General features: G+C 55.9%; 2 protein-coding genes across 6 annotated transcripts in view; one reads left to right on the top strand and one right to left on the bottom strand.

Annotated features, from left to right (window-relative positions):
* Positions 1 to 10,013, bottom strand: part of ZNHIT3 (zinc finger HIT-type containing 3) — a 38,604-nt gene extending 28,591 nt beyond the window's left edge. The window contains exon 1 of one of the 4 annotated variants that reach the window (XM_069542644.1): positions 9,750 to 10,013. The gene's annotated coding sequence lies outside the window, so the exon portion shown is untranslated. Of the gene's footprint in view, positions 1 to 1,069; positions 3,913 to 9,749 lie in introns of those variants that run through there. The other 3 variants (XM_069542650.1, XM_069542646.1, XM_069542649.1) reach the window with 3 other exon arrangements.
* CA4 (carbonic anhydrase 4) lies at positions 9,217 to 19,043 on the top strand. 2 transcript variants are annotated; one of them, XM_069542638.1, is made up of 8 exons: positions 9,217 to 9,503; positions 13,617 to 13,670; positions 14,485 to 14,640; positions 15,307 to 15,452; positions 15,574 to 15,672; positions 15,911 to 15,974; positions 16,305 to 16,471; positions 16,759 to 19,043. In XM_069542638.1, exons 1-8 carry the CDS (start codon positions 9,446 to 9,448, stop codon positions 16,951 to 16,953), a joined length of 939 nt encoding a protein of 312 aa, XP_069398739.1. In that variant the 5' UTR covers positions 9,217 to 9,445; the 3' UTR covers positions 16,954 to 19,043. The 2 variants fall into 2 exon arrangements, with proteins under 2 accessions (XP_069398739.1, XP_069398740.1); XM_069542639.1 differs by lacking the exon at positions 9,217 to 9,503 and adding an exon at positions 10,083 to 10,304.
* The last annotated feature ends 8,560 nt before the right edge of the window (positions 19,044 to 27,603 follow it).

Here is a 27,603-nt window from a genome sequence, read left to right as displayed (position 1 = left end):
CTCTCGCCTGGGCTGTTGGGTTTAGGCCTGCAGCTCTAGGGTGCTGTCCATCCCACGGTGCTGAAATTCCCCCGACCTCTGCGCCCTAGGAGAAACCGCGTCCCCACCTCAGGGGGACGCCCAAACTCCAGGGCGTGTTCACACTGGTCCAATAACCCTCATGGGTAATCAACTGCCTCAACATTTCAGACCACCACTGTTTTGAACTAGAGGCATGCAGGGGCTCTGAGGTTGCCTGAGGAGGCTCGGAGAATGGCAAAACCCGGGGATAGTGGGAGTGGTGGGCAAAACTCCAATCTCTTGCTCTGTCCTGGTGTTAACAGGAACTCACACATTGTGAATATAGCCCCTGCCCACTCTAAACCTATCTTGTGAATTGTTTGGTGAGACTGGGAAGGCTTCCCTCAATTTTCAGGGATCCAACCCCCTTATGAGCATCCAAGCTGTGCAGACGCTGCTATCTGGGAGATAAGTTTTGAACCAGGGGCTCTGGTTCAAAACCTGCGACTGCTGGTCCACAGGCTCTCCGAGACGCCTTTGGCCGGCTGCTTCCCCGCGCCCTGGGAGGGTGGACTTCCGGCGAGAAGACTGCGCATAAGCGCCCCCAACAAGCAAGCAGAGCCCCTGGTTCAAAAATTAAGGACAGAAAAATCCCTAGAACTTCCTCCCCTTCACCTTTCACACACTGAATATGCCCTCCTTGGACTCTGGGTGACCCCCAGCTCGTGTGTGTGTCCCCCATCCCGTGCTTCCAAAGTCCAAGCAAGAAGGAAGGTGCCAGCGACTCCCCAGGTAGAGTACCGCAAGTTCCGGTCCAGAGGTTTTGCCCTTGAGGGTATAGATGGAGAGATTGCCCAAAGAGCTAAACGCGATCGAACTGGTGGTAATTTTGAGAAGCCCGAAGAAGATGGGGCAAATTCAGAAACCAGGTCTCAGAGGCACAGTGAACAGCCAGGACGCGGGGCTCACGCGCTCCACCGAGCCCGGGGAGGGTACTGCCGCGCCTCTGCGTCCCTTGTGACTCTGCAAGGCCCTCCAGGGCCGCCCGCAGCTCAGGAACTTTCCGCACCTTCTGATGACCAGCCCCGGGCGCAGTGTGAAACCAGACTGAAGCAGAAGTTTGCGGAGCAGGTGCTGTCCAGCGTGTTCCCGGCGAGCCGAGCCTGCGGCAAGCCGGGTGGCCAGTGCTCGGGTGCGAGTTGCGAGTGCCTCAAAGTCACGCGTCCCTGCACACAGCCGACTGCGCTCCGGGACTAAGCGAGTGTGCAGCGTTTCCTGCAAGAAAGCAGAACCCGAGCCAGCCAAGGACTCCACAAGCTAGTCCACGGGCTCTCCGAGGCGCGCTTGCCCTGCTGCTTCCGGGCTCCCTGGGAGGGTGGAGAGCCAGCAAGAAGACTGCGCATGCCCGCCCCCAACTCGGATCTGCTACAAAATAGAAGCCCCTGGTTCAAAAACGAAGCTTTTCGAGAAGGCAACAGCAGAACATTAAATCAAGTGCAGCCCGTGTGCGACTCTGCAAGTCCCATGCCCTTGAAGCCAGCCCTACTCCTACCCATCCCACATGAGAGTCATTTAAAAAGCTTTACCCTGCAAGGTTAAGTTTGGGGTTACTTACTAAGGCAGAATCGCTGCCCCCTTCTTCTGTTGCCATAATAAGGGAAGAGCCAGGGCAGATTGATCTGACCCTTCCACAGGTACCTACCTGTAGCCCTAATCAAAGGTGGGAGGTGAGTTATCTTTGCAGCCTTGCTACATCTCAGCTTCTATCTGCAGCTCTGACACCTTCATCCGTTCTCCAGGCAAGTGGGAGCCAGAGCCAGGGAGTCACTTCCTGAAGGAAGGGGCTTGGGCTGGATCTTCAGAGGACCAGAACTAGTTAAGCAATCTGCCTCATTCTGAATGACCCCTGCTATTCTCTAAAGGAAAGTGAACTTGCCATAACCAGTCTGGTTTTGTTGTTGTTTTGTCTGGTATTTTGTACAGCTCCTCGGAACTCCATTAAATCTACTAGATTGGATGCTGCCCAATTAATAGTCGTTGAGGGACTTCCTGGGGTTCGGTGGCTATAACTCCATACTCCCAATGCAGGGTGCCCGGGTTCAGGGAGCTAGATCCTATATGCGGCAGCTAAGAGTTTGCCTGCCACAAATAAAGATCCTGCATGCTTCAGCTAAGACCCAGCACAGCCAAATAAATAAATTAAAATTTAAAAATAAATTAATCATTGAATAAAGCATAACAGGTCTTTAAATTTTACTCAGCTAAATTAGTTTTTATCAGAGCTAAAGATCTGAGTATCAGGTATAGGGTGGACCTAAAGAACTGTTTTTCAACTCTTTGAAAGTTATTTTATAGTCGCTATCTTACTGTGTTCCTCAGAACTGAAAAAGAAACACTAGGGAAAGACAGACTAACCCTGGTTAAGCAGGAGGAAGAACTTCTCAACTGTAAAGGGCACAGAACTGTTGGGGGAGCAGGGACAGCAGAGGGCGCTGTTGTGTAAACACACCCCTAGGAAGGGGCCCCTGCTGCTGCTGCTGCTGCTGCTAAGTCGCTTCAGTCGTGTCCGACCCTGTCCGACCCCATAGACGGCAGCCCACCAGGCTCCTCGGTCCCTGGGATTCTCCAGGCAAGAACACTGGAGTGGGTTGCCTTGTCCTTCTCCAATGCGTGAAAGTGAAAAGTGAAAGTGAAGTTGTTCAGTCGTGTCTGACTCTCAGTGTTTTCCAGGCAAGAGTACTGGAGTGGGTTGCTATTGCCTTCCCTAACCCTAACCCCTACAGGCATGCATTTTTTTCTCACATGTCTCTGCAAATCTACACAGAAACACATTCCTTACCCCCTGATCTGTACATCACCCCACCCCCTGCCCATATTCCCTATCTTACAAGTACTTCAGCAATCAAAGTTAGAATTTCTGATTAAGATTCTCTACCTGGCCTCTAGGGGTCCCTTGGACCCTAACCCTGTCTCCAAACTATGTTCATAAGCTGATGGTAGTCCTTCAGAGAGAGGAGATAGGGCGAGGATCTGGGAGCCCCGGTTTCCTTCCTCTGCCTGTGGCCCTTCCCATCCCAGTGGGAAGATGTTCTCTGCAGTGTTATTTACAATGGAAAGTAAACTGATGACCCAAGCTGTGAACACTGTGGAACCACAAAATGACAGTTGCGGAGGCTGTGAGGTAACAGGGACGCATGTTGACACTGAAAGGCGAAAGTTAACAAAGGATACTAAATTGCTCACTATGCCCACAAGGTTTTGCCTATAGATAAAAATGGAAAGGGAAGTTGGAAAAATGAAATAGATTAAGGTGGGAATGACTATTTTCTTTAAAATATTTTTCCTCAGAAACACGTTAAAATTGTAAAATGGTTACCTCTGAGAGATAAGGTTATCAGCAGTTTTTTCCCCCTGCTTCTTTCCAAATACTTTACAATGAGTAGGTATTATCTGGATGGCCAGAGAAAAAGAAGTTAACAGACACACATCCGCCTAAGAGAGGCTGTCTCTTCATGTTGGCATAGCGTTAACTATGCCCTTTCATCCACAAGGCTGCCTACTTGGCCCTTCCTTTTCCCCTCTGTCTGGTACCACCTTCATCACCCTCTCTGGTGGTCCTTCCACCATAAACCAGAACATATATGAATACTATGTGGGAAAATCCAAAGCGGCTCTGAGCCCAGCCTCCAGCCGGTGTGACCTGGCTCCCTGGCTGAGAGGGGAGGGGCAGCCCTGGGGGAGCTTTCCTGAGGCCTCTGCGGGGCGGACAGAACATATGGCATCTCCATTGCTGGATTGTTCCATGCCTCTTGCTGCTACTATTTCAGAATGTTCAGGGGCAGAAGTTTCCGCCAAGCTCTCTACCAAAGAGGGCCATATTCCCGTCCCCGTGATAGCTCTCTCTCTGCTCCCCTCCCCGGTTCCCCTTGCAGACCAGAGAAACTGGCTGGGTGTGGAGACCAGGGGAAGGGGACTGCAGCTTCCTTTCCACAGAGGCTGGCTGGACAGGCACCTTCTTGTCTCTGTTGGAACGTGGCAGAGGTTCAGGTTCAGGCATGGCGGAACCCACTTTGCATGTGGCTTTAACCTCAATAGCCAAGGACAAGAAGCTGAAGTCTCTGCAAACATTTCCCTAAATCATCTGTTAATTGAAGGGGACTCTGCCCAGGACCGAACACAAGGGGAAATGGAGGCTAGGGGTTCCAATGGCAGGGAGGAGTGTGTCGGGGAGGATGAGCTGGCATGGAAAGAGCCCAGGTTGGTGGTGCGGGGCGGGGGGGGGGGGGGGGAGTGGGGGGGGGGAGGTGAGGGGTAGGCGGGGCTCAGGTGGGAGTGAAAGGTTGTTGTTGACCCACGAAAAGACGCCAGGATTCTTGGCCTCCAGAGGAGAAGAATTCAATCCAGGGCCAGAGACGAGGCTTGATCACTCAGAGCTTTTGTGAAATAAGGTTTTATTAAAGTATAAGGGAGATAGAGAAAGCTTCTGGCATAGGCATCAGAAGCGGGCAGAAAGAGTACCCCCTGCTAGTCTTCAGCTGGATGTTATAGTCACTGCTGCTGCTCCTGCTAAGTCACTTCAGACATGTCTGACTCTGAGCAACCCCACAGACTGCAGCCCACCAGGCTCCCCCGTCCGTGGGATTCTCCAGGCAAGAACATTGGAGTGGGTTGCCATTTCCTTCTCCAATGCATGAAAGTGAAAAGTGAAAGTGAAGTCGCTCAGTCGTGTCTGACTCTTAGCGACCTCATGGACTGCAGCCCACCAAGCTCCTCCATCCATGGGATTTTCCAGGCAAGAGTATGGGATGCCATTGCCTTCTCACTAGCAGTCTATTAATGAAAGAAAGGAATGTCTTAAAACTCAGAATGGCTCCAGGCCCCTCATCCATAAGATGCATTTTGGGATAATCTTGGCACCAGACAATTTATCCCGTGCCATAAAATGATTGACTTGAATCTTGTAGAAGGGCAGATTACCATACAAAGAGTTTCTCGTTTACACAGATTAGGGGAACAATGTGTGAGTATAACATACTGGTTTGTCAAGTAGGTTCTGAGCCATTAGGCTGAACCGACTTGAAGACAGAGTTTGGGGTAAATGCATAGTACATTAACATAGCTTTAGACAAACATTTCCATAAGAAAAATGCATTGGTTAACTCAAGGTTTGAGATTAGTTAATTTCAGGTGAAACCAAGTATCATTATGGCAACACAGTGTTTTAAGAGAAACCTCCTTTTAAATTTGTATAGAGAAGGAAAAAAAAATATCGCTAGTTTGTTTCCTCCTGCCTCTTAAGAGAGATAAAAATGTCTGACAGTTGCAGCCTATTTCCTCCATTTGGAGACCCCTGGCCGTCCTGCCTGTTACCCTCTCAGGGGCAGTGGCAGGGGCTGGGCAACAAGGGTGCGTCGCTGCCCTCTCTCAGCCTCACTTCTTCTATAACTCAAAGAAGTAGCTGACCATCTCTGTTGCTTTCTCCAACCAAATGAGATATTTTCCATTTGGGAAATTTGGATATTTCCTGGCCTATAAAATAGGGATCTTGATATCTACCCCTCATCAAAGGAAAGATCAGTCCAAATTTTTAACCCCAATAGACAAGTCCTCCCTGTCTGGTGCCAGATAACTCTCCAGTCTCATCCTTCAGTACTCTCCTTCTTGCCCCACCAATGTATCTCAGCTTGAGTCTTATCTCCTCCCGGAAGCGTCCCCTAGCTCCCACTGGCTGGGCCAGGTAGCCCTCCTCTGGGCTCCCATAACCTCATGGGCATCTGCTACCGTTACCTGTAATAGCTATGCTTACGGCTGAGGTTTATTGAGCACCTGAACCTCTTCCATTCCAGGCCCTTTACCCAGCATCCTCTGGTTGAATCCTAACTGCACCGGTGGAAGGGAGGCCCTGCTTTCATTCCCATTTTTCGGATCCGGACCCTGAGCTTGAGGGAGTGCAGGGTGAGTGGGAGGCAGGGATGTTGAATCCAGGCAGTGTTGCTCCAAAGCCTGTTCTAATCTCCTGCCTTAACCATTTGCCCACCTCACCCCCTAATCACAGGCCTCCTGGTCGTTTCCTGCTAAGGGCTACATCCTAGGTCCTCCTCTGACCTACGGACACCAGGAGTGCAGTGTCTTGCCCCCTTGTGCCTCTACCCGAGGCCCATCAGAATCCTAGGAGAGGCTGAATTCAAATCTCTCTCTTTTGGGTCCCCGAGGCTGGGGTTTCCCACCTTGCCCCTCAGCCTTCCCCACCGCTCCTGAGGTCTTGGGAGACCAGGAGGACCTGGGATGTGGCCGAGGACCCTCTCTGGGCCGACCTCAGTGTTCTCTCCATCCGACGCCACATCCATGCCTGTTTAGGATCACGTTCAATCCAGGTAAAAGGACCTCTGCTTAGAGGTCATGGTGATTCGTGCTAATGTGCCCAGGGCTGGGTTGGCCCTTCTTAGGCTTTAGTCACTGAATTCTCATAGTGAATCATGAGAATCAGAAACCTAGGAGGAAGATGGGGATACGGTTTTTATTTCACAGATGAAGAAAACGGAGGCTCAGCTGATGTCACAGAGCAAGTGGGTGGGGCCAGGAGTGATCCAGGGCTGTCTGACCTTGAAGCCTCCCCAGTGCCTCCCTCCCTATCCAGACAGGGCCGTGGCACGAAAACCCCCAGAGGATGACAATTGTGATTCATTTCTGCATCTTCCATGTGCCAGCAGCTACACCCATGGCACCAGGAGGCGGGTTGTGAAAGTCTGGGCTGGGCAGGCTCTGGCCTAATAACTGTTTATTGACAGTGGTCAGCAGGGCAGGGTTATCCTCCCCACTTTATAGACGAGGAAGTTGCAATTAGAGAGGAGCAGGAAAGTTGCCCAAGGTCATCCCTGAGTCAAAGGAAGACCGGGGACTTGAACACAGGACACTCGGGGATCCTGTGTGGAGTAAGAGGAAGGAGGCTGTGACGGGCTGGCACTGCTGGGCCCAAGGCTGGCAGCTTTATGGGCCTTGTAAGTCACTGTGATGTGTTAGGGCCCATCCCTGCTCTTATGATTCCTGCTGTAATGAGGGGGGGGGGGTCTTGTCCCCTCTAAAGGAACTAGGACCAGGGTGACCTAGACAGTGACGGGTAACAAGTTTATGGCAGGTAGGACAGGGGTCCAGGCTGGAAGATAAGGCTGGGTGACCTTGGCAACAAAGGTAACCTGCTTTGTGCAACCTTGGAGTCAGAGATGATAGATAGAGCAGGAGCCACCCCCCACCTGGAGTTCCTGCGTCACAGATGGTGCAGTCTCGGAAAGATGCAGCCTTGAGGAAATGCCCATCCTTAACATCCTCCGCCCTCACCTCCTTATGCCTCAGAGGGGACACCCCCCAGGGGCGTGGGTCTCCTCCCTCAGCTCAGTGGTCCTACTAAGGCGAGCCCTGACTGGAGGGGGGCAGGGTTACTTTGAAATCAGCTTCCTCTTCCCAAAGGGATTTTGGAGTGCCTCTAAAGTCACCAGGGGCTTCCCAGGTGGTGCTTAGTGGTACAAAATTCGCCTGCCAATGCAGGAGACACAGGAGACAAGGCTTCCATCCCTGGGTCGGGAAGACCTCGTGAGCAGAAGTGGCAACCCACTCCGGTACTCTTGCCTGGACAATCCCATGGACGGAGGAGCCTGGCGGGCTACAGTCCACAGGGCTACAGAGTCAGAAACAGCTGAGCACTAACCTAAAGTCACTCGTCAATAGCCTCTTAACCGCACCGAAGGCTTCCAAGTCTCTCCCCCGCCTGTAAGAGGGGCTGGCTTGGGGTTACAGGGACCCCTGAAGTAGACTTCATTCCTTGGAATACTTTCTCCTCACTCCATTCCCCAGTCCTTAAAGATTTTTACTGCCTTGTGACCACAGATCCCAGAGAGGACCCCCAGGGTGTGGAATCTTCTCCTGAATTGTGATTAAATCACTCCCCCTGACTGGTGATTTAATCACTAGCCCCAGGCTGGTGATTAGATTCTAAGGCAGTGCAGACAATAGGGCCCTACACCTGGTGTGCATTCTCCCCTCCCCTCTCTGAGGATCAAAGCTGCCCTGGGAGGCTGTGTGATCCTGGGCCAGCAGGTCAGGGGAGTGAACCAGGACTCAGACCAGGGAGGAAGCCCCTTTGCCTGGATCATTCTGGGGGAGGCAATCCCTCTTCAGAGGTCTCTTGCTTAGGTTCAAAGGCCGGTGGGGGCTGAGAGGTTGGCAGCGGATGGGGAAGCGGCTCGACCAGAAAACCGGGGCTTCCTGTTGATGTAGGGGGCCCAGGCCCACCCAAGTCCGAGTGAGCTTCTGAAACTCTCACGGAAGCCCCCACCCCATGTGGGACACACAGTACCTAGAGCCATGAAGGGGTCTCCTGCAGTCCTGGGCCAAATCCAGGAGAGGGAGCCGCCCTCCTGGGACCAGAGGCAGCTTCCTTTCACGGGGGGGCCCAGCCCCGTTTCCCCAAATGCTAGAGCCTCCTCCAAGGAAAGTCTCCTATCCCTAAATTGCTCTGAAGATTCTGACAGGTGAGATAAGGAGAGGTCCATTCAGACCCCAGTCTCTTCTCTTCCCATCTTGCCTCAGGGGTCTGGGTGGGAGTTGGGCAGGGGGCGGTGGTGGCTCCAGAGGACCAACCTCTCCCTTCTGATCCCGTCAGTTCCTCTCTCACTGAGCCCCTTGTCAATCCATTTCTCAGTTCTGCGCCCCAACATCCCCAGGGCTGGCCATCACATACACCCTCTCACAGCAATTCACAGGCCTCCTCTTTTTGTGTTAGAAGAACAGTCTTTGGGTTGCTTAGAAATTAAGTGCGGAGCAGCCTGGGAGAGATGCTGAAAAAAAATTAAGACCCAGAGAATCGGTGGTCACTGCCGGAGAGAGAGAAGCAAGCCCCGCTTTCGGGGAACACAGGATTCGAGAAACAGCACCGCACATCCCTCAACTCCGCTACCCCTCCGAAGGTTAGCTTCTTTCCCCCAGCCTCTAACCCCAGCCCGGTCCAAGCCCCGCCGCGGGCTGCTCCCGAGGGGAGAAGGCGGCGCAGGGGTCCACGCCAACATGATCCAAGGCAGGAATCTGGGGCCCCACCCTTGTGTGGCCCAAGTACCTTGCGACATCGCTCTCCCAGTCCCCAACAGGAGAGCAGGTGTGGGATGGGGAGGAGCCGGGAGGAAGGCGCAGCCTCCGATGCAGGTAGGTGAGGGGGCCCCGCGCACTGGTGGAAAGGTGACCCCGGGCGGGGCGGGAGCGCTAGTCGGGGAGCGGAGGCGCTCTGATCGGGAGGGCCAGGGGAGGGGAGGCTCCGCCAGGGGGAGGAGCCGCTACCCGCGTCCTGCTCTCGGGGCTCCCTCCCGTTGCGGCTCCGCTATAAAACCCGGGTCGGCATGACCGCTGCACCCGCTGCTACCTCCTCGGTGCGCGACCCCCGGCTCGGCTCCCGCGCAGGATGCGGCTGCTGCTGGCGCTCCTGGTCCTCGCCGCCGCCCCGCCCCTGGCCCGCGCAGGTGAACCAGGGCTTCGGCCCGGGGACCCTTCGGTGGCCCCTCAGCGGTCCCTCGGCGCTCCGGCCCCGCGGCCGCCCCGCGCCCAGGCTGCGCCCGCCCGAGATGCGGCGGCGCGTGCGGCCGGGCGGGGCGGGCGCCGGGGAACCAGCGCAGGGGCTCGGGGCCCGCGGTCCTCCTCCAGGCGCCGTGAGGGCTGCGGGCAAGGATGCTCCCCTGGGCGGCCCCGCGCACGCCGCCGCTTCTCACCCTTTCTGGCGTGTCACGCCCTTGCTCGTGCTCCTCGGCCTGTCGGGGGTCGCTGTCCGTCCCGCGGGGGCTCAGTGCTTGGTGGCTAACCCCGGCTCGGACCAAGGGCAACAAACTGGGTGCCGTGGGGCCCTGGCATCGCCACTCTCCGCCCTGATTCCTTGCCCCCGGGAGGCTGCCAGCACCCTTCACCTCCAGCGCCGTGTATGGAATCTGGCGGGGGGCATCCGGAGACCCGAGGTCCCGGCCAAGCCGGTCTTTCCGGCCAGGGTGATTTTCTTTTAAAGATTAATTGTGAGGCTGAGCTCTTAATTATTCGCCTAGGTGGGAGGTGGCAGGAGAGGGGTGTTAATATTTGATAAGGAGCTCAAGGCGCCTCTGGCGTCTGGGCACGGGGATCCAATCTGATCTGGCACCTTCTCCACACCCCAAGAGGAACCATCTCCTTGGAAGGAGGCCCCCATCTGCCATTCCTGTTCTCAGCTACCCCTTGGATGGTCCTTGGGGTCCACCTGGCCGCATCTCCTCTCTAAAGCTAGATGCTCTTCCCTGGAAGTGAGTCAAGGGTGAGGGTTCCCCCCCAGTAGCAGAGAAAGAGGGTGTGGGTGCCTCTTTCAGGAGAGACTTAGCTGGCCCCTGGTGGGGACGTGAGAGGCATCCTGAGAGAGAAGGCAGGATGTGAACATTTTTGTATATAGGGCTGGAGGTTTGAAACCTACTTAAGCCGCTGGGCTTATAGAAAGAGAAACGGCTTTGCAATTAATGTGGCTGCCGAGTAGCTGCATGGCCTTGGGTAAGTCACTTTCCTCCTTGGTAAGTCAGCTTCCTCCTTGGGTAAGTCAGTTTCCTCACTTACAAAACAGAAAGTAATTCTGATGTCAGGTACCGTTCTAAGGATTCAAGCAAGGCATAGGTGTAAGTGCTTAGTGTGGCACATGGCAGGCGCTCCGCAGCCACGTGGCTCTGACAGCTCCAACACTGGCCTGGGCCCAGGAAGCCAGGAGCCTCTCTCAGCCACCCCCTCGTACAAGCTGTGCGCCCCAGAAGTGCTGGGGCTTTCTGACTGGGAGATGCCGAGCGCTGTCCCTTGCTTCATCTCCTAGGGAGCTTGAGGCTGCAGGGTGTCCAGACGGCACACTGAAGTTCCCAGGGTGTCTGCTGCCTTGGAGAGAGGAGCAGAGAGGGTCTCAGGCCCCTGTAGAGCTCCAGGCCTGGCTGGAAGACTGGAGACTTTGCCCGGGGCATATTTGGGTTTTGCTGAGCTGGTTTTCAGGATCCCTCCCTCCCCCTGGAGTTGGAGGGCGGGGTGAGCAAGGTCCACCAGAGGGAACATCTTCAGTCATCTCTAAAGCAGGGGGCTGGACGGGTGGGTAAGTCAAGGGTGGGGGGCCGGAGCTGAGTGACTGGCAATGGCTGTTGCCTCACTCCATCCCTGGTCAGGGCAGAGGGTCTGGGCAGAACCCAGAGCTCGGAGCAAAGACCTGCAAGTCGCGCCTCTCCTTCCCCGCCCCCTGGGAAGTGGCCTGAGACTGCGAGCTGAAAGTCATCTGCAAGGGCTGCCGGCTCACGAGCCAGCACAGAACCTAAGCTGGTTTGAGCCTGCCAACTCTTGCCTAAAAACTGGCCCCTACCTTCAGCCTTTGGATACAGACCTGACCCTGGCCTTGGCCTCATCAACATCACATTTTTTCTGGCTTTGGCTTCCTGAAGAGGGTAGTTACAAGGGCACTCAACCAAGGAGGTCAAAAGTCTCTGTGATTAAGACACTGGATCAGAGGTCACCATTATAATCCCAGCAGCTGCAGCCAGAAAGCGGGAAGAGCAAATTCCTAAGAAAAGCTCAGGATGGACCAGATGGGCTCTGGGGAAGGCGATGGGTGTTCCACCTGCCAGAACTGGGTCCTGAGGAGCCTGGCTCAGGTCAGGCTTGCCCTGAACACCCCTTCCGCCTGGGCTTCAGTTACAGGGAAGGGCTGGCTCAACTCCAGTGGCCCCATGTGCCCTCGGGACCTCTGAGAGGTGGAGACACAGGGAGCCTTTCATGGCTGCAGCTGACCCCCATCCAGTGTGTCTGCGGACACTGGGTCTGGGAGATCCGTGGCAGCTCCTCTTGCCTGGGGAAGAAAGGAAGCTAGTGGGCTCAGAAGAGTTAAGGAAGTCTGCTGCAGAGAAGAAGCGAGACTCAGAGCAGGACTGGAGGCCAGGTGATGGGCTCCAGCATCAGACCTCTGCCCGTGCACAAGAGGGGCCTGCATGGGAAGTGGCCGCTACCCTTTGCTGCCCCTCGTGGGGCTTACCCAGATGCAGAGACAGGGTGCAGCAGAGCCCTGTCCCAGGCAGGGGATGGACTGGCCTGGGGAAGACATTGCAGGGATGCTCCATCGCTGAAAGAGGCTGTGCCAGCAAAGTAGGGGAAGCGTTTGCTCCAGAACGTGGAGACTGGGATACCCAGGGTGGCTCCCAGGGATGAGGATGGGGGGATGGGGGAGAGTGAGGGGGGCATGGGGAGGGGGCCAGGGTCCTCTCACTCTACTGGCCTCCCTCCCACCTCCCCATGAGAGCCTGCCCCTTCCCCATCTCATGTTCATGGCAGGGACCCAGAGGAGGTTGGGCTGGGTGGAGATGGACGTGCTCAGAGGCCTTAGCTCAGGCTGAGCTGGAGAAGCTGTGTTTTTCTTAGGAATTTCCTCATCCCTGAGTTCTTTCCAGCTCACTTCATTTCTCTTCTCTCAGCCCCTCCTTAACTTTGGCCATCTGTGCCCCACAGGAGGGGGCAGGGAGGGAGGGAGGGAGGCAAGGGAAAGGGAAGGACTTGACTAAATTCCAGGCTCCCTGGAACACTCTCCCTCATTAATCCTCCCTCCCATCTTCCGAGTGGGTGATGTTAGCCCTGTGGGTGGTATTAGTTCCATTTTACACACGGCTAAACTAAGGCTCAGATTAAGTGACTTATGCCTAAACCCACCGCTTGTAAGTGGCCCACCTAAGAATTCCAGCTCTGATCAAATGCTTCATCCACTATGCTGGCCCAGCCTTTTTTTTTAATCAGTGGACTGATTTTAGACAGTTTCAGGTTTACAGAAATACTGAGCAGAAGGCTCAGAGGAGAGGGTCTCCCTGCACAGCTTGTCCTCCTGTCAAATCTTTCACTGGGGCGCTACATTCCTGACGCAGCCTTTTTGGGGGGCGATGGTGTTTCTGCTGTCCTGAGGCAGAGTGGGGGGTCGGAAGGCAAGGTCAGGACCCTCACCAGGACTGAAGCAGTGGGACAGGGGAGAAGGCCTAGGTGAAGGGGGCATGTTCTAGGAAGGGGGTAGCCTAGTCTCCCCCATCACCCATCAGCTCTGGGAAAGCAACCAGGCTGAATGTGGGTGTGTTGTCCTAGGAGAGGGAGGTGCCCGGCCCTAGGCCCTAATCTTCCTCTTCCCCTTCCCCCAGAGCCTCTCCTTCCAGGTCTGGTTGCGGGAGGCTGATGAACAATAGTGATGCTGGCCCCTGGGGAGAGCTGACTGGCTTTGGAGGGGCCAGTGTCCCCCAGGCAAGAGGCCCAGGGGGCCAGCTGTGCGTCGGGACACCCGGAGCCTGGCTGCTTCGGCCGGCTCCTTCTCCATCCCTACCTTTTCTTCTTAAGTCTCCTCCTCCTGGGCCCTCTGTGCCCCAGGACAGGACCTCAGCTCCATCCCATGCCAAGCCGGGCTCTGACTGCAGGGATGTTCCCAGCCTCTGACTCACCACGTAAACACACACACACACACAAACACACACAGTTATCTGTGCGCACACAGGTCACCGGCACTCACAGAGGGGTGCACACAGCCACCCGGACACGTGTCCGCTCAGGCCTCATGTCCCTCCTCTCCCTTTCAGCGTCGCACTGGTGCTACCAGATTCAAGCCAAGCCCTCCAACTACACCTGCCTGGGTAAGTGCGGGGAGTCTTGGAGTAGGGACCGTCCAGGCAGAAATGGAGACCCAGGGAGGGTGGGAAGGAGGAGGGGTGGTGGTGGCTGCAGGCAGCTATCAGCTTCACACACACACACACACTCGTGGTGCTCAGGAACGGGATGTAGAGTGACCCGGACTTTTTCCTGGTACCTCCTGTCATCGCCTCTGTCACCTAAGAAGTCAGCCCTCTGTCCTCTGAAATAAATCAGAAGCAGCATCAAAGGGAGGAACATATTTTGCTGCCTCCTCTGCTGGCCGGACAGCACTCCCCGCCCCCGCCCCGTCCCCCAGAGTCAGAGGCCCAGACTCACAGATGCCGGCTCCCCGGGGTGTGGGGTGGGGGCGCCTTCCTGTCCCCAGTGCCCGGACAAGGCTCAGTGTCAGGTCTTGGGGTCCTTTCACAAGCGGCCCTTCCAGGGCACTCCACGGCTTCCCTTCACTCTCCCACCCAGCTCCTTCAAACTTCAGAACCCCCAGGAAGCAGGCATCACCAGCGTTCTCCTTTCACAACTGAGCATCCGAGGTGGTCCTGAACCCCAGAGCTCACAGCCTAGTCCCACTCCATCCCACATGATGCCTTGCTGACTCTGTGTGTGTGTGCGTGTGCGTGTGTGCATGCTGAGGAGGAAGGAGGGAGAGGGTGGAGTTCTATGCTGGGCATCCCCCAGCCCAGTCTGCCGGCCTCCAGAGGAGGACCTTGCTGAATCTGGCTGGACCTGAGTGGGGCGGAGGGCCCCATACTCTCGTGCCAGGCACCCCTGATTCCCAGCCCAGCCTCCCTTTCTGCTTAGGGCCAGACGAGTGGGAAGGCAGCTGCCAGAACAACCGTCAGTCCCCCATCAATATTGTCATAGCCAAGACTCAGCTGGACCCAAACCTGGGGCGCTTCTCCTTCTCTGGCTACAACACAAAGCACCGGTGGGTCGTGGAAAACAACGGGCATACAGGTGGGTATCGGGCGTGCGAGGTGGAGGCCCTGGGCAGGGCAGCAGGGCACCTGGGCTTGGGACCCATGTTACCTGAGGACTGGAGGGTTGGGCTCCTCCTGGGAGGTGCACCCTTGCCAGGGGAGGGGCCGACAAGCCCTGTGTGGAGGGGAGGGGTAGACAGGGAGAGCAGGGTGGGCCTTGGGAAGGAGGGGATGCTCTGGTGGAATTTTCAATCAGAGCAGTTTGGGGTGGGGTGGAGACAGGTTCTAGGAAGAAGGAACAGTATTTGCAAAGGCATGGGGGCATGCAACAGTTGGGGTGTTCAAGGGGCTGCGTGTAGCCCTGTGTGCATGCAGGACAGAGCCAGCCCAGGGTCAGCCAGCCAGGAGGAGGATGGGGAGTTTGGACACAGCCCTGAAAACACTGGGGCGCCACGTGTGGAGGGGGTTGAAGCAGGGGTGGGACCAGGCTGAGCCAAGTGTTAGGTGGGCGGTGGGGGGCGTGCAGAGGCAGTGAGGGGCCAGGGGAAGGGCCAGGCTGTGCCATTCACCCTGTCCCTCCAGGACCTCAGCCCGGGATGGGAGGGACATAGGAGAGGAGGTCCTGCCTGGGGGGAGCTGGGATGGGGGCTGGGAGAGACTAGGAGGTGGGTGCAAGGACCCTGCACCCTCCCGTGCCCTCCAGTGATGGTGTCGTTGGGGAACATGGCCTCGATCACTGGAGGAGGACTGAGCACCCAGTACAGAGCCAAGCAGCTACACCTGCACTGGTCCAAGGCGATGGATCGGGGCTCAGAGCACACCTTCAACGGGGAGCGCTTTGCCATGGAGGTGAGGGACCTCTTCCCGGGGGGTCAGCTCCTTGGCTGGGCCCTGGGTGTGCTTGCTTCGGGCGAGGAAGACGGTTCACGCTCTGACGGGCTCTCTCTCCATCCCACTCACCCCTGACCAGATACACATAGTGCACGAGAAAGAGAAGGGGCTATCCAGGAACGCCAGCCAGAACCAGTTCGCCGAAGATGAGGTCGCGGTGCTGGCCTTCATGGTGGAGGTGGGCCGCCACCCCCAGGGTTGGAGGTGCTGGTTCCTAGGATTCAGGCGCCCAGGATCCCAGCAAGGCAGGAGGGGGCTGGGGAGGCTGCCTCCCCAGGAAGTCCCCTCTGTTCCTCAGTGACTTGTGTACCCCCATGTGGGGAGCCCAGAGCTTCTCAGGGTCCTAGAAACTGCCTGCCTGCCTCAACCCCACTCCCCCACAAGCCTCTCTTAAGCCCTCTTCCCTCCCATTCCAGGACGGACCCAAGAATGTGAACTTCCAGCCCCTGGTGGAGGCGCTGTCTGACATCCCCAGACCCAGTGAGTCACGATGGTGGGGACTGGGAGGTGGGGGTCGCAGGAGTGGGGGTGGAGGTGGAGACTTTGTCCTACAAGGAAGGTCCGAGGATTGCGCTGGTGGCCTGGTGGCTAAGACTGTGCTTCCAGTGCAGGGGGCCTGGGTTCGATCCCTGGTCAGGGAACCAGATTCTGCATGCTGCAACTAAAGACTCCAAGGCCCGCACCTAAGACCCAGCACAGCCAAATAGTTAAATACATATATATATGTATTTTTTTTTAAAGGAAGGTCCACATGGTGGGGGGCCTGAGCTCTGAGTGAGCTGTGTGAGGGGGTGACCTCTGTCCCCGCAGATATGAACACCACGATGAACAGTAGCGTCAGCCTCTTTGACTTGCTCCCTGAGGAGGAGAGTCTGAGGCACTACTTCCGCTACCTGGGCTCGCTCACCACACCGACCTGCGACGAGAAGGTGGTCTGGACCGTGTTCCAGGAGCCAGTACAGCTCCACAGGGACCAGGTACACAGGGCCCACCCGAGGGCGCAGTCTCCCCTGCCGGGCTCCCGGAAACCAGCCGTCCTGGGGGTGGGGGCGCAGGGCGCCGGACAAGCCCCCAGGTGAGGCTGATGGCACCTCGACCTTGAGAAGCACTCTGCTCTGATAATAGACGGTGGGAAGAGGAACCATGCACTCTCCAAACCGAGAGTCCCCCCTGCTTAGGAAGCTCCTCCCCAGCACCCCACCCCAGACGCCCTCTGCGTGACGCACAGTGAGCTCCCTCCCTGACAGCCCTGTCCCTCCCGCAGATCTTGGCCTTCTCCCAGAAGCTGTTCTATGACCACGAGCAGAGAGTGACTATGACGGACAATGTCAGGCCCGTGCAGAGCCTGGGCCAGCGCCAGGTTTTCAGGTCCGGGGCCCCAGGACTGCTGCTGTCCCAGCCACTGCCCACCCTGTTGGCCTCCGCGCTCGCCTGCCTGATGGTGGGCTTCCTCTGGTGACCCTTCCCTCCTGGACACTTGACCTCTGATCTCAGCCCTTAAGAGGGCTTGGCCTCTGTCCCTCAGGCTTCTCAGATTGGACTATCATGGTGATTAAAATATGGATCTATTTTTGGAAAAAAAAACTTTCCCAAATCTGTGCAGTTTTTTTGGTTTGTTTTGCCTTTTTTTTTTTTTTTTTTGCTGTGTTGGGTCTTTGTTGTGTCTCTTGGGATCTTTCCTTTTGGGTGCAGTGGTTGTGGCAGGTGGCCTTAGTTGCCCCAAGGCGTGTGGGATCTTAGTTCCCCAGCCACGGATCGAACCCATGTCCCTTGCATTAGAAGGCGGATTCTTAACCACTGGATGGCCAGGGAAGTCTGTTTTCAGTTCCCACAACTACTGCTGTCTTTTTCTTCTCAACCCATGCTAGGGTGCCAGGATAGGGACCTCAGGCCTGGAGACTTATCCTGAGCAGGGACCACTAGGCACCCCTCCCACCTTTGTGAATTCCCTGTCGATGACACCGCACTTGGAGAAACGGAGATGGGACCTCAGAGTTCCAACACAGTGACAGCTACAGCTGGAGAAGTTCCAGTCCAGCCTTTCGTTATATAAGTGAGGAAGCAGAGGCCCAGAAAGGCTTCCCTGGTCAGTTAGCTGATAAAGAATCTGCCTGCAGTGCAGGAGACCTGGGTTTGATCCTTGGGTCGGGAAGTTCCCCTGGAGAAGGGAATGGCAACCCACTCCAGTATTCTTGCCTGGAGAATCCTGTGGACAGACGACCCTGGTGGGCTGTAGTCCGTGGGGGTGTCAAAGAATTTGACACTACTGAGTGACTAAGCGCATGTATGCACACACAGACACACACACACACACGCAGAGGCCCCAGAAGGAGAGAAGGCTGGTGAAGGCTGCCCAGTGAACCCCCAGCAGAGGCAGCTGAGACCCAGCCTGCCCTTTACGCCCTGTACTACGGACAAAGTGTGTGCCTACGCAGGGTGGGTGGTGGAGTTCATTGCTTTGCCTCAATATTTCTTGCGCATCTATGTTCTAGGCACTGAGGTTATGGCAGGGAATCAGACAGACAGAAATGCCTGTCATCCTAGAGTTCACAGTCTCGCTGGAGACACTATAAATAAAAGAGACACACTGTACAGTGTATCAGAAGGCCGTTAGAGCTGCAAGACAGCTGAACCAGGAAGGGAAGGTAGTCAAGGAAGACCTCAGCGGGTAGGAATGCCCACTGGAAGACTTGAAGGGGGCGGGGGCCATCTGGAGGCCAGCAAGTGTTCATGCCTGGAGTGGAGGGAAGGAAGGGGAGAGAGCGGAGAACGGGCAGTGGGGAGAGGCCCAGTGTGTGAGACTAGGAGGTAGCAGGTGTGGAGAGGAGGGTCCAAAAAACAGGGAGAAAGAAATAAGGTCTTTTCTGGGACTCCAGAGGCAGGTCCCAAGCCAAGCCAGGCCCCAGGAGCCAGGGGTTGAGGGGGTCCCAGGGCAGGGCTGGAGTTTTGGAAGAGCGTGAGATAGATTTTGAGAGTGGATTTTGGAGGCGTGTGAGACAGGAAGAGGCCAAGAACGGGCTTTACTGGGTGAAGAGGGGCCCTGGGGCCAGGGCCAGGCCCTGGTCAGTTGGTCCAGGTGAGGCAGGAGGTAGATAGGCCCCCCCGGGGGTAAAGTGACTGCGGATTCATTCCCTGTGGACCGAAGCTCCAAGACAAGAAGAGCAGGACAATTAAGGCAGGAAGCTGGGCCCTCCCCAGACCACATCTCTCATTCTCTAAGTCAGGAGATCTCCGCGACCACATAACTGCAGAAAGGCTCCTTGGAGGTCAAAGCAGAGTGACGTCAAGGGATACTCTACCCATAGTCCTTTGCGGTAGAATCCATCTGGGCTAAGATGCTTGTGTACCCATGGGAGGATCCTGAACTATATCAAAGATGGACTGTGAACCAGGTCAGTCAAAAAAGATTGGCCAAAGGAAACCCGGAAGAAATGCCCCTTGTGAGTGATTTAAATTGTCATGAGGGTGCGACTCAGGGACTCTCCCTCTGAGGCTGCCCATGTGTCTATACACTTTTGCCTCCTAATAAATACTTGACTGGCTTCACTACTTTCCGTCTTTGTGGGAATTCTTTTCTGCAAAGTTGAAGGCCCAGGGCCCTTCCCTGACCACTGGCCTAGAGGCTAGGATCTGGAGCCTTCACTGCCACCTCCCGGTCTCAACCTCCGGCTGGGAAGACAAGCCCCACTTCAAACCACCACTGCAGGGCATGGCCACCTGAGACGATGGGAACAGCCTCCGCAACAGACTTCCGGTCTGGCCGCTCCGCCGGCACACCCGGGATTCCAGTACCCGATGCTCAAAGCCCTGGCTTGCTGCTGGCCTCTGGAGCGGAGCTCGTTGGAGGAGGTGACCTCTAAGCCTTCTCAGGCTCCGAAACCCTAAGAGGCCCTGACCACCCCCAGCTAGGCCTGGGTGACAGAGAAGGGTATGCCCCCTCCCCCTCTCCATAGCAGCTTCCCTCTCCCTTTTCTCCTTTGTGGCCAAGAATAAGCACCCTCTCCCTCAACTGGTGACCACACAGCCGTGGGGTGGTGGTGGAGGGGTGGGTATTGCCGTCACTGTGGCAACAACAGGCAGCTTGTGTCAGCAGGGGGTGTATGGACTGAAACCTGTTCTCTTTGGTTCCCATACAGCCTGGGGGGGATCTGAGATCTCAGCTATGCCCTCCTCCTCGCCCCTCCCAGGCTCAGCGCTCTCTCTCTTGGAAGTCTGAACTGCCCCTCCCCCCCGGCGCCCCCCACCCCCACCCCTGCCCTCCAGGCAACATTTGGTGACTAATAACGCTGCAGCAGAACCAGGAAGTCCCAGCTCTCTGCCAGAGACTAGGGGAGCCTAGGCCTCGCCAACCACCCGCCCCCCCCCTCGGCTGAAGGCGCACTACTGCCCCCCCACCCGGCCCCTCTGACCCCACAGTAATAAACCTGACCAGCGGAGCCCGGAACAGGCAGGTGCCCTTGGTGCTCCGCTCACAGCAAGGTCACTTCGGGCCGGTCACTCGGGCGGTGGGCAGCTCCACCCCGGGGGACTGGCCCCACATCCCAGAGGCTGGAGGAGAGGGGCTGGTGTGCTCCTGAGAGCGGCCCCCACCCCTGCAGAGCCCATCTCAGGAGAGGGTTTGAAGTTCCTTGTGCTCATGGATTGCAGCACGCCAGGCTTCCCTGTCCTTCACTGTCTCCCAGAGCTTGCTCAAACTCTTATCCATTGAGTTGGTGATGCCATCCAACCATCTCATCCTGTGTCGCCCCTTCTCCTCCTGCCCTCAATCTTTCCCAGCATCGGGGTCTTTTCCAGTGAATCAGCTCTTGGCATCAGGCGGTCAAAATATTGGAGCTTCAGCTTCGGCATCAGTCCTTCCAGTCTGGCCTGGCTCCTGACACAGCTCCCCCAGAGATGAGGGGGCAGGACAAGGAGCCCCTAGCTCTACTTTCATTCACTTCTGGGTCCTTGCATTGGGCACAACAATGTGTACACATACACACACACACACACACACACACACACACACCCAGCACTGCAGCTGGCTAGGCCTGGGGAAGGCTCCATGGCTGAAGGGTTGGGCCACCACCTGACTTCTAGTTTCCCGGCTCCCAGCATGTTCAGTGAATGCCTGCTGGAGCCACCGTGGGCTCCAGGACAATCCTCTAAGGGTGTATTCCTGCGGTCGCACATGGACTGAGGGTGCTGAGGCACACGGCGGGGTTGGGGCACCTGTCAAAGGCTGCAGTCATTCTCTGCATCCTCGGCTCTGCGGCCAGCCTTCTCCCCAACAGTCATCCAACCTCTGGGCCTGGACAGGGTGGGGTCCACCCTGTCCCACCCAGTCTCCACGCGCCGCTCGGTGTCCCTGGCGGGCTGTCTCTCGGGCCCCCTGTTTAGATTTGGCATCTGGGAGGGAGCCAGGGGCTAAAAATACTCCCCATGTATTTAGATTTCTTAGAAAATAAACTTCCCCATCTCGGCTCTCCATTTGCACGCTTGCTGGGCCTGCTCCTGAGGCTCTGTTCGTGTTGGGAGGGGGTAAGGGAAATGGGGGGGGGGTAAGGGGAGGGTCCAGAGGTCTACAGGGGCCCCAAGTCAAGGGTGGTGGAGGTGGAAAAGGACGTAGGTGAAGGCTGCCCTTTCAAAGAACTCCAGGGTCTGCCTGCACGGAGGCCACATTGCAGACCACACTGTGGTGGCCCCTGAGGCCCGTGCTCCCCTGTGGGTGAGGGGTGGGAAGAAGCCAGAAAGCTGGTAACCTCGAAGGAATGGAGCTGAGTGGGTTCCCTGCTCGGGGCCTCAGTTTACCCCCCTGCAAAGTGGCCCTTCGATCCAAGTGGGGTGGGATCAAGCTGTCCTCAGGCTCCTGCTGGTGACCTTGGGAGGAAGGCCAGGCCCGTGACTGCGGGTGGGGCGCTCCTGCACCTTATGTTACACGAGTTCTAGCGGCTCTGTTTGTTTATCTCAATTGGGACAAAGGCATTATCTCCTCTGGGGACCAAGGACATGTTCCTGGCCCGCCTGCGCCCAGGGAGGGGCTTCCTTTGGAGGGAGCCACGGGACAGACAAGTCACAAGCCAGTTCCTTCCTCAGAGCCCTCGTCCCAGCTGAGACCAGACTCCTACAACACGTGTGTCAGCCCTGCAGAGCCTGGAGGGCGGGGTGAGGTGCTGGGGCCAGGGAACAGACTGGGTACGTTCGGGAACAAGATTTTTCTTTCAACAAACGCTATTATTTCCTCTGTGCCAGGGACGGATGATTCAGGGAGAAAAAGCCCCACCTGAGCCTTTCCCTCAAGACTCCTGGGCCGAGGGCCTACAAACCACAGGTACAGACCCTAGAGCAGGCACCCCGGAGCCATACAGACCTGGGTTTGGTCCCCCTCTCCTGCTGACTAGCTCTGTGAGGTGACTTTGGTCATTTAAGTCACCATCTGAGCCTGTTTGCTCATCTGTAAAATGGGGATAAGGACAGTATTTACCCCTTTGTGGTTATTGTTTTAATTGTTAAGTCAATACATCTTACTCTTTGTGACCCCATGGACTGTAGCCCGCCAGGCTCCTCGGTCCATGGGATTTTCCAGGCAATAGTACTGGAGTGGGTTGCCATGCCCTCCAGGGGATCTTCTTGAGCCAGGGTCGGGGCCCTTGTTTCTTGCATTGGTAGGTGAATTCTTTACCACTGAGCCACCAGGGAAGCTCATTTACCCCTTAGGGTTGCTATAAAGATGAAACAAGATACCATAACAAGGGGCTGTATTAAATAAGCTGTAGTTATTATCGTGTGTGTGTGTGTGTGTGTGTGTGTGTGTGTGTTTTCTTCTTCTTGTTTACTTGCAGCAAGCAAAGTCTTAGTTCTGGCTTGTGGCATCTATTCCCTGACCAGGGATCCAACTCAGGCCCCCTGCATTAGGAGAGTGGGGGCCCGGCCACTGGACCACGAGGTAAATCCCTATTATTATTATTATTATTATTATTAGAGAGAGAGAGCACTGAAGGATGGGTAAGGCCTACAGATGGGGGAAAAACTGGGATGGAGGTAGGGAACAGCAGGCAGAAGTTGGAATTCCAAGGACAGAAGCACTGGTTGACCTCTGGGGTCAGCAGCTGGAGTGTTGCGGGGGACCTATGCCACTCCTAAGGGAGGATCTCCTCCACCTCATACCACACACACACACACACACACACACACACACATACACACACACACACACACACACACGGTGTCTGCCTCTCTGCTCAGACACTCAAGGGCATCCCCCAGCCCTCTACCCCATCTCACTCATCCACAGAAAATTCACAGAGTCAGACCTCCCAGCCCACCTTTGCCCAGCATTGCCAGGGTCACTAGGGCACTCACTCCATCATCAGGAGGAACCAGGGGGCCAGTGGAAGTCCAGGCTGCCCCAAAGCTCTCCTTCCTGTCCCTGCCGTGTCAGATGAGGTCAGAGGGCAGTCTGCTTCCCTGCTGAGGGACCGAGAGGGCCTGGGCACTGGCTTCCCATTTCACCTTCCTCCGGCCCTTCCCCGAGGAGCTGTGAACTTGCCCACACACCCTCTGACACGTCTCTCTCTTCAGCTCGGGCTCTGTCCCTGCTGTCTGCCAGGGAGCCTCTCCTATCCGGGTTTGCTGCAGGCCTCCCGCAGCACAAGGTTTCAGGTAAACAACAAATACATTTTAGCCTTTCCCTCCCAAGTTGCACGGGGCACCCTTACATTGGGCTTCCCTGGGGGCTCAGCTGGTGAAGAATCCACCTGCCGTACGGGAGACCAGGGTTTGATCCCTGGGTTGGGAAGATCCCCTGGAGAAGAAAGCAGCTACCCACTCCAGCATTCTGATCTGGAGAATTCCACGGACTGTAGTCCATGGGGTCACAAAGAGTCAGACACGACAGAGCGAATTCCCGTCGCCTCACCCTTACATTATCGCTGTCGTTTACCTGTGTTTATGTTGCTCTGGGTGTCACATAGTTGGATTTACTGGGTCTGATGGCCCTTCCCTCGTCCCACCTGGGAAACTGAGGCCAAGAGAAAAGGGTGGACAAAAGAGGGACAAGACAGAAAGGGAAAAACAAAAAAGAGAAACAAAGGCTGAGACCACCCCCCTTCTGTCTCCTGGCCAGCTTCCTTCTGCTTCCAGGGGCCCACATCCCTGGTAACTGGGAGCAGATTGATCAGTGGGCTTCCCCTCCCTGAAGACCTGACTGTTTCATCTGGCTCTTGAGGGGAGGGCAGCTGGCTCAGCCCTGGAGGGCGTTGGAGCAGGCCCTTCTGCTGGTCGATTTCCTCCCCATGGGGAGAGGCCGGTGCCAGGGAAATCTCTTTATCTCCCTGGTCTCCGCCAGAGGCCCCCTCCAGAGCGCGTGCCAGGACTCCCTTCCTGCAGCCAGGCTCCCGCCCATCATTCCAGCCACCTCTGGCGGAAGAGAGCCCTCAGGCCGCGCCAGGCTGCCGGCTCTGGTGGACCTGATGCCAGGGTTTTATTTACAAACTGAGGAAAGGCTTAAGAAGCGGGGGACCCCATCGGGGCTGGAACGCCTGTCCACGTCACAGCCTGGGGTGCAGGCAGAGAAGGATCTAGACACTCTGAGTCCCATCCATTCACATTAGAGGCTCTTCCTTGCAGTCCTTTCACCTGGTAATCTCCTCATCTGTTTATCTGTCATTGTCTCTGTCTGCAAGCCTGCTCTGTTATGCAAGGCCCTTTGAAAGGTACTTTACACCTGTTATCTCATTTCATCCTGGCAGCAACCTTTAGAACCTCAACTCCCACTAGAACAACTACTTCAGGACAGTGGGGGATTTTCATCTGTTTTGTTTCCCACTCATGGGGACACTGTGATGTGCGGCTTGGGGTGGGGGCCCCTTCTAGGCACTGCGTGTCCCAGCTCTGGGTGCTGTCAGACGGAGTTCGGACCTCTTTAGCCTTTAGCCTCTCCAGGGATGAGAGGCCTCTTTGCTCAAGGTCACACTCCTCTCTGCAGATCCCCAGCCATTGACTGGTCAAGTGGAGGGGGGCGGATAAAGGGTGGGCCCCATTTAGGGTGACCCTCAAGGAGCTTTCCACGGTGGCCTGTCGAGGTCAGCATTGGGCCTGCACGACCACCCCACTTTTCTCTCTAGGATCCCTGGCTCCGTCCCCTCCCACCCGGAGGTGTTGGTCCTCAAGGCAAACCTTAGTAAACATCCTGCTCATGCAATTGCTTGGGTTTTCTGGGGCCATCAAACGTCCAAATAGTACAGAGAACACAGTACGATCTCAACCAATATCTGCTGGGAAGGACCCTGGGGCAGGGATTGCTGTTCCCAACTGTGCACAAATAACAACAGTATAATCAGAGCAGCCAACGTTTATGCAGATGGAAGGATCTGAGGTACTATCTCAACCCTTAGCTTCTGAGATGGGTATGTTCTCCACTTTCAGATAAAGAGGTGAAAGACAGGAACCCAGAGCTGGCTAGTAGGATTTGGACCCAGACAATATGATCCTCAAGCGCCCCCTCTTACCACCACTTTTCCGAGTGAAACCGAGGCTCGGCGAGTAGAGAAGCTCACCTTTTCCAGCCAGTGAGTGGCCGCCCCATCTACTGGGTTGGCCCAAAAGTCCATTCACGGGTTTCCGAAAGATATCACATAAACCCTACAGTCCTTGCTTGAACTCAGTGCTTCTGGAGCATCCTCACTAGAGGGAAGCTTGAGTGTAGAAACCACCAGTCCAGCCAGAGACTTGGGGACACGTGCTGTTCCCTGGATCTGGAAGGCTCTTCCTGTCCATCCCCTGTTTGTGGCTCGCATCTCAAGAGGTGCACACAGCAACCAAAAGGCAGCTTAAAAGTGATCCCTTTGTGAAGCCTTCCTAGTCTCTGCTGCCCACCTTCTCCAACAACATGCCCTACGGGAAGACGACGGGAGAATCCCGTCTGAGCCATTGGAGGATGGTAGTGCCAGGCCAGAGTTGGCCATTCAGGGTGGGACTGGCAGCAAATGTTGGCAGGGTGAGTGAATAAAGGGAAAAATGATAGCACAGCACAGAATTAGCAGGCACCATTCCAGGGCTGGGACTAAATATTTACTTTGCCCATTGGGCAATCCTGAGAGATAAGCCTGGTCTTCCGAGCTCTATTTATGCAGACTTTCCTTCAGTGACTGACACAATCAGCCTGGTTTTGTTATAGTTTGAGCAGCTGTTTCCACATGTGGGCCCCGGGCATAGAGGTGCTTGATCCCTGGCTTCTGCTGTTCCCCAGTGAAACCGGTTCCCAATTTGTAGCCCCTCAGATGCTCTGCCTCTCCATCCTGCAGGCCTGGTCAGGATCCTAGAGGCTGCAGGTCAAATTGGGGTTTCAGTCTAGTTCAAGCTCTGACTTCACATGCAGTTGCGTATTGAGTCACATTGGGGCTGGTTGGAGGGTGGTGGGAGGGCCCTGGTCTCCCCAGTGGTTTCCCGGGAGGAACCTCTCTTAGGGGAGCGGCGTTGGGTGTGACAGGTGTGACAAGTGGGTGTGACTTGCTGGGTCCAAGTGAAGCCTCTGAGTTGTAGGATTCGGAGGGACTCGGAGTTCAGTGTGGCATCTATCAGTAAGCCTCTGAGATTCACACTGGGGTCATAACGGGAACAGAAGTGACCTAGAAAAACCGGAAGAGTTGCTTTGACCCTGGAGGGCAGTAACAGTCAGCCAAGACAGTGGTGATCGGGCTGTCGCCCCATGTTCTCTGACTCTCCTCCCATATTCTGTAAACGGTGACTTTGCTGAGATCATTTGCAGCCCTGCGCAGGGTTACTCTGCCTACACAAACACCACCTGAAAAGCCCTTGGCACACAGGGCTGTGTCCGCTGGGTCAGCCAGTTGAGAATACAGCATGTCGGCCCTGCTGCTGTGAATAAAGATTGTCTACAGTTCCTACAGCTCCTTGCATTTTCAGTGAGACACACCCAAACACGAATGCAGGGGGAAACAGCTCTGCTTTGGGAAGGATCTAGTGAAATAGAAGGGGCCAGTGGGGGACTCTGATCCTGACGACCTCGTCTTTGAGGGAAGGCCTGGGAGAGGCTGTCTTGGTGTTGGATGAGCAGTGCCTGAAAAATCAAGAGGTCCTGCTCAGTGGGTAACACATGGCGGCTGAAAGGACTAGCTTTGTTTTGCTTTGTTTTGAAATACCTAGTTTTTATTTGTTTATGGGATCTAGTACCCCGACGAGGGCTCAAACCCAGGGTCCCACCATTGAAAGCTCAGTCTTAGCCACTGGACACCCGGGGGAGTCCCTGTTTTGTTTTCAACATTTATTTATTTGGCTGCACTGGGTCTTAGCTGTAGCACGTGGTATCTTTTTAGTTGTGGCATGCAGAATCTTTAGTTGCAGCATGGGGGATCTAGTTCCCTGACCAGGGACCAAACCTGGGCCCCTGCTATGGGAGCGAGGAGTCTTAGCCGCTGGAACACCAGGGAAGTCACTAAAAGGACTTGTTCGAGTCACTTCTAGATACCCTCAGAAGGTGCCCCAGTGTGTAGACAGAGAGTGGGAAAGAGCGGTAAGGGTAAGACCCAGGACTTCCCTGGTGGCACAGTGAGAAAGAATCTGCCTGCCAATGCAGGGCACGTGGTCTGGGGCCTTGGTCTGGGAAGATGCCACACGCCCGGGAGCAGCTAAGCCCATGCCCCACGACTATTGAGCCTGTGCGCTAGAGTCCAGGAGCCACAACTCCTGAGCCCTTCCTTGTGCGGCAGCTGCTGAAGCCCATGCGCCTAGAGCCTGTGCTTTGCAACAGGAGACGCCACTGCGATGAGCAGCCCCCACGCCACACTGAAGAGCAGCCCCCACTCACCGCAACTAGAAGAAGCCCGTGATCATCAATGAAGACTCAGTGAGACCAAACAAATAAATAAAGTTTAAAGGAAAAGTAAGATCCAATGCAATCTGCATACTCAGAGTGTGAACTTCATTGAGCCCAAGGCCGCTTTGGCCAGGCCAGCCACAGCCAGCCCAGAAGCCAGGTCACAGAGACTGCCATGTGGAATTTGATGACAGTTCAAGTTCCAGGGAATGGGAGGAGGCTGCTCTGTGGTCTAAACAAGGAAATGGTTTCCTCAACAAACTAACCTGCAAACAGCATTAGATGAAACATTTC

This window comes from Ovis canadensis, chromosome 11, assembly GCF_042477335.2.
Source record: "Ovis canadensis isolate MfBH-ARS-UI-01 breed Bighorn chromosome 11, ARS-UI_OviCan_v2, whole genome shotgun sequence".
NCBI lineage: Eukaryota > Metazoa > Chordata > Mammalia > Artiodactyla > Bovidae > Ovis > Ovis canadensis.
The sequence above is the reverse complement of the archived record's forward strand: the minus strand, read 5'-3'. Positions and strand labels throughout refer to the sequence as shown.